Here is a 10145-nt window from a genome sequence, read left to right as displayed (position 1 = left end):
AATGAACACTTCTAATTGCCATGTTGATTAATTACGGGTGTTCAGAGGCCTGGGCGAGAGGGATTAGAAAGAAGCTTTTGGGGGCTGTCAGAAAAGTAGCTAAAATAATTCCACATCCTGCAGCTCTCTATCAGCCTGGCCCATCTGACAGTGAGGATTAGAGGGGATGAATAACAAAGATGGAGTGAAGAGGAGAGAAAGATGAGAGTCTGGTGAGGTTAGACAGTAGGACTGGATCAGTCTACCCTTTCTTAGCTTTTTGGAATGAAATGAATTTCAATGAGACAGTTTTTCTTGCTCACACACTGCACCTTAGATGTTCTGAACCCATTTCCATTCTGAAGTTTTTATAATGGATACAGTATGCAATTGACTTGTAGTCCTTAAACTGAATGTGTAGGTGAAATATAAATGTACAATCGACTTAAATATTTATGAGGACGAGAGAGTGATTGCAACACTTTATCACTTGATTCTTCTCTCGTCAAACCAGTCGCCTCCTGAAGCCATGGGAGATCACCGTGCTTTGGTATCTGGAGAGAGGTGAATGCATAGGCATGTCTCCAGTCTTTATTTCCGGTGGGCCTTTCTTCAAGACAATTTTACGATCTTCCCCATGGCAGAGCCGTTCACTGTGATTCAAAAACAGAGTGTCTTCTAAAGGGCCAGCATAGATCCCACATGCTTCGGCATGCTAAGAGAAAGAAAAAAACCTGTTGTATATGACCCTGAACATCTCTTTATTAAATTAAGAAGAAAGTTGCCCGATAGTTTTTCTTCTCTTTTTAATTATATTTTATAGATTATACTATTAGAGTTGTCCTCATTTTCCTCCCTTTTGCCCCCCATGCAGCACCCCCCACTCCCTCAGACAATCCCCCTACCATTGTTCATGTCCATGGGTCATGAGAATAGGTTTTTTGACTACTCCATTTCCTATCCTGTACTTTACATCCCATGGCTTTTCTGTAGCTACCTATTTGTAAATTTTAATCCCCTCACCTCTTCATCCATTGCCCCATGCCCCCCTCCCATCTGGCAACCATCAAAAACACTCTCCATATCCATGATTCTGTCTCTGCTCTTCTTGTTTGCTTAGTTTGTTTTTTGGATTCAATTGTTGATAGATAAGTAATTTTTGCCATTTTATTGTTCATAGTTTTAATCTTTTTCTTAAATAAATGCCTTTAACATTTCATATAACAATGGTTTGGTGATGACGAACTCCTTCAGTTGTTTTCTTGTCTGGGAAACTCTTTATCTGCCCTTGGATTCTAAATTATAGCTTTGCTGGGTAGAGCAATGTTGGCTGTAGGGCCCTGCTTTTCACGACTTTGAATATTTCTTGTCAATCCCTTCTAGCCTGCAAAGTTTCTTTTGAGAAATCAGCTGACAGCCTTATGGGAACTCTTCTGTAAGTAACTAACTGCTTTTCTCTTGCTACTTTTAAGATTCTCTCATTTCTAAACTTTGTCGTTTTAATTATGATGTGTCTTGGAGTGGGCCTCTTTGCTTCCATCTGGTTTGGGACTCTCTCTGTGCTTCCTGAACATGCATGTCTTTTTCCTTCACAAAATTAGGAAAGCTTACTTTCATTGTTTTTTCAAATAGATTTCCAATTTTTTGCTCTTTCTCTTCTCCTTCTGGCACCCCTATGGTGCAAATGTTGGACCTCTTGACATTGTCCCAGAAGCTCCTTATTCTTTCCTCTTTTTTTTTTTTTTTTTGATTATTTTTTCTTCCTGTTGTTCTGATTGGTTGTTTTTTGTTCCAAGTCATTGATGTGATTCTTGGTTTCATCCACTCTACTGTTGTTTCCCTGTAAATTGTTTTTTATTTCAATTAGTATATTTTCTTTTTAAAAAAAATAATTTGTTTGTTTATTTATTTATTTTTAGAGAGAGGGGAAAGGAGAAAGAGAGGAAGAGAAACATCACTCTGTGGTTGCCTCTCACTTGCACCCCCAACTGGGGACCTGATGTGCAACCTAGTCATGTGCCCTGACTGGGAATCGAACCAGTGACACTTGGCTCACAGGCTGACACTCAATCCACTGAGCCACAGCAGCCAGGGCTTTCAACTAGTATATTCTTTGTTTCTAGCTGGATCTTTTTATGCTGCTGAGGTCTTCACTAAGTTCCTTAAGCATCCTTAGAACCAGCGTTTTGACCTCTAGTCTGATAGATTGCTTATCTCCATTTTGTTTAGCTCTTTTTCTGGAGTTTTGATCTGTTCTTTCATTTGGGCCGTGTTTCTTTGTCTCCTCATTTTGGCAGCCTCCCTGTGTTTATTTCTATGTATTAGGTAGAGCTGCTTTGATTCCGTGTCTTGGTAGTGTGGCCTCATGTAATAGGTGTCCTATAGGGTGCAGTAGCACAGCCTCCCTTATCACCCAAGCTGGGTACTCAAGATGTACCCTTCATGTGAGCTGACGACACCCTCCTCTTGTAGCTGAGCCTTGGCTGCTGTTGGAAGATCAGTGGGAGGGATTGATCCAGGCCAGTCAGCTGCAAGGACTGGCTGTAACCACTTACCACCAACCTCCACTCTCCATGGAGGATCAGCTGTACACGGGCAGGGTGGTGGTACTCTGGTGTGGCCTGTAGCTGTCCACTGGGTATACTGGTCCTGGGGTCTCCTGAGTGGTGTAGGCCAAGGTCAGCCCCTGCCTGTGTTTTGCCCGGGGCCACCCCGCCTGAGCTATAAAGCAATCTGAGATGGCTGCTACTTGTTCTGGGCTTGGAGATTCCCAGGTGAAGCCAAGTTGTGAATCTAAGCTGGCTGCTGCTAGTGCCAGGCCAGGACCTCACTGAGGCCAGCTGTTGCTTGTTTGAGAGCATTTAGGAAGTTGTGAAGCATAAATCAAGACCAGCCATTCATATGGAAAAGCAGCTTGGTGGACCCATAAAGTGAGCAGAGTGGAGTCTGGGAATCTCCAAGGTGGTCAAACAATGTTATCCAAGTTGGTGGAGTCTCAGATATGGTACAAGCTTGCCAGCTCTGTGGGGAGAAAGTTTAGAAAAGGGACAATGGCCTCTGCTTTCCCTTTTGCCATACACTTCAGTTCCTCCCTGTATACCACTGGTGCCTTTCAAGATGCTACCCTGGTGCTGGAGCTCAGAGGGGGTGAGTCTGAGCAGGGGAGTCTGTTTTCGGATTCTTTGAGGAACTACTTGGAGCTCCAGCTGTTTCTTCCAACTCAATCACCACTGGTTTTTTGCAGCCAGAAGTTGTGGGGACTTATCTTCCTGGCACTGGAACCGTGGGCTGGGGGGGGGGGGGGGGGCTGGTGTGGGGCTGGGACTTCTTGCTCCTGAGATAGTCCTCCCGAATTTTTAACCACTGCATGTGGGTGAGAGACCAGCCCATTCTATGTCTGTGCCCCTCCTACCAATCTGGAAAGATGTGGTGTTTTTAATTCTGTAGTTGTCAGTCTTCCAGTCAACTTGATTTCCGATGGTTCTGAGTGATGGTTGTTCTGTATTTTAGTTGTAGTTTTGATGTGGTTTGTGAAGATGCGGGCCATGTCTGCCTACACCGCCATCTTGACTGGAAGTTATCTGGTATTTTTTTTAACTGTCCCTGTAGAGAAGGAAAGTCTAATGGACAGAGCAACGGCCCTTCTTCAAAATCAATGCTCCTTCACCAGAGTCTTCCGATCACCAGGAAGAGTGCTGTGTACTGCAGACTATAAAGATAAACCTACAGGAATTAATCTTGCTGTGGCCAGCGAGCCATGAGGTCACAGGTGAGGAAAGGAGGCAAAGCTTCCCCTTGGCTTTGCCCATAATCCCCTTAGCCATGGCACTTAGATCACAATTCTGGGAGTTATTTTCAGTTTACAGGACTCCCAGCTGTGGGTTCAAAGCGCTCTCAACCAGTTCCAAGCCAGAGGTGAAGCCTGAAGCAGACCCTTTGGGAAATGAAGCTGTTGCCCCAGGGTTCACCAACTGGAACCCCTAGAATCTGGAGCTCTTAGCTGTGGCCAGGAAAGAGCAGGGTCGGGGGACACTGTAGCTCTCCCGTGGGTTCTGGCACAGGTTGTGAGTTATAAGGACTTAGCACTATATAGAAGTGTTTGCTGAGCATCATAATGGCCAGGTTGTAGTTTCTACATCCACTACTTTGGGACTATTAAAAGCACCTTTACAGTACAAAAAATGTGGTGGTTGGTGAGAGTAGAACCAGGTGCTGGCAGAACAATGCTTAGAGGCAGTGATTCTGTGGGAGGCAGATCAGACTCAGTATTTTTGTTTTCCTGTGCGTATTTAAAAGATGAAGCGACTAAGGAGTGCTATGACAGAAGGGGGTGTGGTGCTACAGGAGCCTCTGCAAATTTATGAATGAAGTAGAGACACTGTTTGGAATGTGTAAATATCAAGCTGTCAGCTACTATATCCATCAGAAGAGAGCATCTGGAAGAACAGCCAACTTGGAAGTTTTATGCAATAATGTAACTGCAGGATGATGTTAGCAGTTAAAATCATCCCCTTCTGCCTTGTTCCATGTGGCTCCTTTGGTTGGTCGTCCTTCACAAAGATCACCGGTAGCGACAAAAGGCTGGGTTTCTGGTTGGGTCCCAAGATTGGGGCACATATGGAAGGGGGCCAATTGACGTTTCTCTCTCACATCGATGTTTCTCTCCCTCTCTTTCTCCTTCTCTTACCATCTCTCTAAAATAAAAATAAAATAAAATTTAAAAACTAAAACCATCCCCTCCTCCCCTTGTATGTGTAAGGCTAAAGTCTTCCACTCTCGGATATGAGCGACATGTCTGAGAAAAGCAGTTAACAATTATAATTCCATTTTGAAGGACAAATTAAATGCTTATAAGTAAAGAATAAAGACATATTATGAACTTTAAAAAAAAAAAAAGATAAACCTGGAATCAGATTGTTGAACTTTAACTTCACTGCTATGTGACCTTGTACAAGTCACCCCCATGAGACTTGAGTTTTCTCAGAAATAAAATAGAAATTATTAAAGGGTTCTTTGACTTTTGAATAAAATATTCATGTGAGGGAAAGACTTTTGCCAACTGTTAAGTATATTCAATAGATGTAAAGCACATTGCTGCTCCTGTCACTGTGGCTGGATAAATAACAGCTCCTTGAGGTGATTGTCTTATGTATACATCTCTCTCGGAGTCTTCAATACTGCTGAATAACAGTATCCTGGCCTGGTCTTGGGATGCAGTCCCATTTCTGCTATGCTGTGTTTTCATTTTCATGTTGTTAAATAGTTATATAATCTTGCGTAGGAAGAATGGTGAAAATAAATGGAAGGAAAGCACAGCTAGCATTTACTCAGTGTACCTTCGCTTCATTTAATTCTTATTTAATTTTCACTTTTACTCTGTAAGGTAGAATGTTCTGTATACCAGTCGCTAACTACATTTAAAAAATTGTTAGGAAAATTGTCAACTAAATTGTAAAAGTGAAATAGCTATGAAAAATTATGCTGAATTACAGAGTAAGTTTAAGAATAAAAAATGTTTTGATGCACTAAGAACAGTTCTTCATTATCGACTTCAACTTGAAGTTTACACCCTGTAGTTCCAGTAAATGAAAAAGACAAAATCAGTACTGATATTGTCACTACGCTAAAGCTAGTTAGGACATTGAAAATGACTCAGTAAGTCGCTCAAGTACATGAAATACTTTATTAAGTATTGTTGAAATATAATATTAAGATTGTAGAAAGTCTTAATAATCATATAAATTTGATGTGTGAGTCTGTTATTTGTCTTCATTTCCTTAGTTTTATCTTTGTTATCAAAATATCACATAAAATACATATAAAATAATTATCTCAGGGTAAATGGCAGATTTATTACATTGTATGTGTGCATTTTATAAGAAAATAATTGAGCTATATTTTTAGGATATATATTTTTACATTATACAATAGTCATATTTTATAATGTCATCTCTTCTCTGTCTTGGCAAAGTATATATATTTTTCTTTTGTATGTTTTATTGATTATGCTGTTACAGTTGTCCCAATTTCTTTTCTCTTTGCTCCCCTCCACCCAGGAAGCCCCCTCCCTCCAGCAGTCCCCCACCCTTAGTCCATGTCCATGGGTTGTGCATAAATCTCTTCTCAATATCTCCTTGTCTATTCCCCACCCTCCTACCTTGCTTCTTAATTCCTGCACCATTTCCCTCCCTCTCCCCCTGCCCCCTCCCAGCTGCCCTCCCCCAACATGCTCCCCATACCTATGATTCTGTTCCCACTCTAGTTGTCTGATTAGTTTACCTTTGTTCCATTCCCTAGCTTCTGTTGTTGATAGTTGTGGTACTGTTTTCATTTTAATGTTCATAGTTTTGATATCCTTTTTCTTAAATAAGTCCCTTTAACATTTTGTATAATAATGGCTCGGTGATGATGAACTCCTTCAGCTTTACCTTGTCCGGAAAGCACTTTATCTACCCTTCCATTCTGAATGATATCTTTGCTGGATAAAGTAATCTTGGTTGTAAGTCCTTGCTTTTCATCACTTTGAATATTTCCTGCCAGTCCCTTCTTGCCTGCAGTTACCTTTGAGAAATCAGCTGACAGTCTTATAGGTACCCCTTTGTAAGTAATTCTCCTCTTCTCTCTTGCTGCTTTTAAGATTCTCTCTTTATCCTTAACCTTTGGCATTTTGATTATGTGTCTTGGTGTGGTTCTCCCTGGGTCTAGTTCGTTTGGGACTCTCTGTGCTTCGTGGACTTGTATGTCTATTTCCTTCCCCAAATTAGGGAAGTTTTCCATCATTATTTTTTCACATAGATTTTCAATTTCTTGCTCTCCCTCTTCACCTTCTGGCAACCCTGATTCTGATGTTGGTATGTTTATAGCTGTCCCAGAGGTTTCTAAGCCTCTCCTCATTTCTTCTAATTCTCATTTCCTCCTTCTATACTGGTTGATTGTTTGTTTCTTCATTACGTTCCAATTTGTTGATTTGAACACTGGTTCTTTTCCTTCACAACTTGTTTCATACAGATTTTCCTTCATTTCAGCCAGGATAGCCTTCATTCTTTCCCTGTCCTGTTTAACCTTTGTTAGAGTTGTAAGCATCCTAATCACCAATGCCTTAAACTGTGCTTCTGTTAAGTTGTCTATTTCCTCATCCGTTAGGCGTGCTATCTGCTCATTGTTTAATTGTGCCACTGGGACCTGATCTGCCCCCGCTTCTGGGTTGTACTTCTCTGTCTCCTCATCTTTCTGTGTTTGCCTCTGTGATTTGGGCAAGGGCTGTCACACCTCTTATGTTATAGGGGGCAGAGCTTTATGTATTCATCAGTACAGAGCGACCCGTTTCACCTCGTTGTGGCGCTGTGTGTTGGGGAGGGGTCAGAGAGGGAACAATGCCACTTGCTCAGCACTTGGCCCCTTTTCCACGCACTTCTCCCACTCTACTGGCACCTCTCAAGCTGTTGCCCTGCCTGTCATTCCCAGAGTGGGTGGGTCTGTGGACATTCTAGGACCATGTGGGCCCTTTAAACAAGTGGACTCTGCTGAGAGACCAGCAGTTTCTGCCTCCGCCCCAACCCCCACAGGTTTGCACAGTCAGAAGCAATGAGGCTTGATTTTCCCTGGCTCTGGGACTGTGATTTGCAGGGTCTGGTCAGGAGCTGGAAACGCTTCCCAGGTGTCCTTCCTGACTTTTTAAAACATGTGACTGCACTTTCTGCTGACCTGCCACTGCCGCTGCCGCTGCTGCTGCTGCTGTTGTTGTTCCTGTTCCTGCTGCTGCTGCTGCCACCGCCGCCACCACCACCACCACACTGAGTCCTCTCCGCCCTGGCTCCGCCCCTCCTACCTGTCTGGATGAGTATTTCTTCTTTATATCTTTGTTTGCTGGACTTCCATGCAGCTTGATTTTCTGGAACTTCTGGTTGTTTCTAGTTTTGAGGTAGTTGTATTCCTTCTTAGTTGTGGAGGGAGACGCAGCATGTCTGTCTAGGCCTCCATCCTGGCCAGAAGTGTCATATTCTTATTCAACATTAATTGCTTATCTATTAGAAATTTGCAAATTACTGATACACATTTCTTTCTAGGAATCCTAACTTGGAATCTCCTCTTGTAGTCTGGTTATACTATTTATTTTTAGAAAGAAGGGAGAGAAACATGAATGTGTGGTTGCCTCCCCCACACTTCCAACAGGGAACCCGGCCTGCAACCCAGGCATGTGCCCTGACTGGGAATCGAACCAGCGACACTTTGGCTCGCAGGCCGGCACTCAATATATTGAACTACACTAGCCAGGGCAAGAAACAATTTACCTTTTAACGAGTGAATGGTCAATCTGAATTTGGAAAATGTTTTGACCCTACCAACTGAATAGGAGCATGGAATGGGCAATGAGTCTTATCTGTAAATCTAGCCCAACTGTTCCCATAGCTCTCAACCTAAATATGCAGTACAACTTTAAAAATACATGCTCTGTACTGTAGCTTTAATATTAATGGGCCCTACTTCTGATGAGCTTCTTAATTGTGTGGAGAAAAAGGTAGACAGAGTTCTAAAATCTTTTGGTGTATTTTTAAGTTAGTAATTGGGTTACTTGACCAGATATTGCTATTTAACTTTGGTTTGCAAGTTTATGTGTAAGTGCATCAAATATTATTGTCAGAGAATAGAATGGTATTTGCCAAAACCTGGGAGGAGCTTAGAAATGAGGAGATGTAGGTAAAAGGGTACACAGTTTCAGTTATAAGAAGAGTCTGTACTGAGGACCTAATATTCAGCATGGTGACTACAATGAATAATATGGCATTGTGTACTTGGAGGTTGCTGAGCATTAAGCATTCTGACCAAAAGAAAAAAATATAACTATGTGAGGTGATGGATATGTTAATTACATGATCCTGGCAATCATTCCACAATGTATATCACATCCTCCCATTGTACATTCTAAATATATACAATTACTTTTGCCCATTATTCCTCAATAAAGCTGGGAAAAGTACAAACTTTAAAATAGTTTTTGTATAATTATTATGTCTATTCATATTAAATAGCATAGTATTTTTTTATAACTATTTATAAGACATTACCTTCAGATTCACCTTCCTGAATTCCATACTCTCTTTCCAAGGCATAATGTAACGTCTTGGGATCATCCCTTGCTTTAATGAAAACCGTGGCAAATGAACCTCACTACAACTGAAGATTGGGAAGGCCAGGAGAAAAAAGATTATCTTGTGAGTTCAATACAATCATTTTAGCGTTGCTCTAGGGAGTGGAGCAGTTGTGTCCTGCCCATGATGTTGGGACCCCCGCATCTGCAGGACAGATGCCATTGTTTGAAGCTCACCTGATAGAAAACCAACCCATTGAATCCCTAAGTATCACCAAGATCAAGAGTCAGGCTTGGGTGTCTGTACTCCCAACCGCCTGCTGTCCTTTACAATTTGCTCACCATGTTCAATTTAAGCAGATTGTCAGAGAGAAGGCAGAGCACCATGATTTGCCTCAGGCCTACCCATCGCCTAAAGGAATCTCTGGCTAGTCACAAAACAACAGTAGCTAATGCAGCTTCTGAATTTACCACATGCTCTACACTCAGGCCAGACTTTCTTTTCCCTGCACACACACATTGTTTCCCTCTGGGACATAAAGTTTTCTATAGAGATACCAGGGGAAGCACACCATTATTGCCTTCAAAAAAACCAAAACCAAAACAAACAAGAAAACCAAGCCCGCAAACCCTTCAGTACTCACTGATTATCATGTTTGTATGACTCCTCATCGCAGCAGTTGTTGGCCAGTTTGGGTGAGATAGGGCAAGTGTCTTTTCCTGAAGCCATCACCACCAGGAGGGATGGGAATTCTCATCTGGAACTTCACTCACCCACTAGTCTAATTATGATGACAGCGCTGCCTCAGGCAACAATGTCCTGCTCACTTCATAGCAACCAATTTGCAGCTGATGAAAAGTGCAGGTCTGAGAGCTATTTTCAGTGGCTTTTTTTATACCCCTTCTTTTTTGTTTTCTTGGAGAACAAAATTTTATTCTAAAAATATATCTCAGTAACAATGAAATGGCAAAGGCTGGTCATTACAATAAAAAGGAAAAAGAGAAAGAGAAATTTGCTTTAATTTTTTTTCTGAAAAATACAAAATTATCACTAATATACTGCCAACTCTCATTTATC

At 41.8% G+C, this 10145-nt stretch overlaps 1 protein-coding gene and 1 pseudogene across 1 annotated transcript; one reads left to right on the top strand and one right to left on the bottom strand.

Moving 5' to 3' along the window:
• Positions 1–484: 484 nt before the first annotated feature.
• Positions 485–9797, bottom strand: SPMIP10 (sperm microtubule inner protein 10). The gene is made up of 3 exons (XM_090279067.1): positions 9712–9797; positions 9045–9153; positions 485–694 (listed from the first exon to the last, which is right to left on the bottom strand). Exons 1-3 carry the CDS (start codon positions 9795–9797, stop codon positions 485–487), a joined length of 405 nt encoding a protein of 134 aa, XP_090135193.1.
• LOC150008924 (large ribosomal subunit protein uL18m-like) lies at positions 3802–4343 on the top strand (annotated as a pseudogene).
• Positions 9798–10145: the final 348 nt, after the last annotated feature.

This window comes from Furipterus horrens, unplaced genomic scaffold (assembly GCF_987537825.1).
Source record: "Furipterus horrens unplaced genomic scaffold, mFurHor1.1.pri manual_scaffold_5, whole genome shotgun sequence".
NCBI classification, from domain to species: domain Eukaryota; kingdom Metazoa; phylum Chordata; class Mammalia; order Chiroptera; family Furipteridae; genus Furipterus; species Furipterus horrens.
Note: the sequence above shows the minus strand (reverse complement) of the source record. Positions and strands in the feature narration are given on the sequence as shown.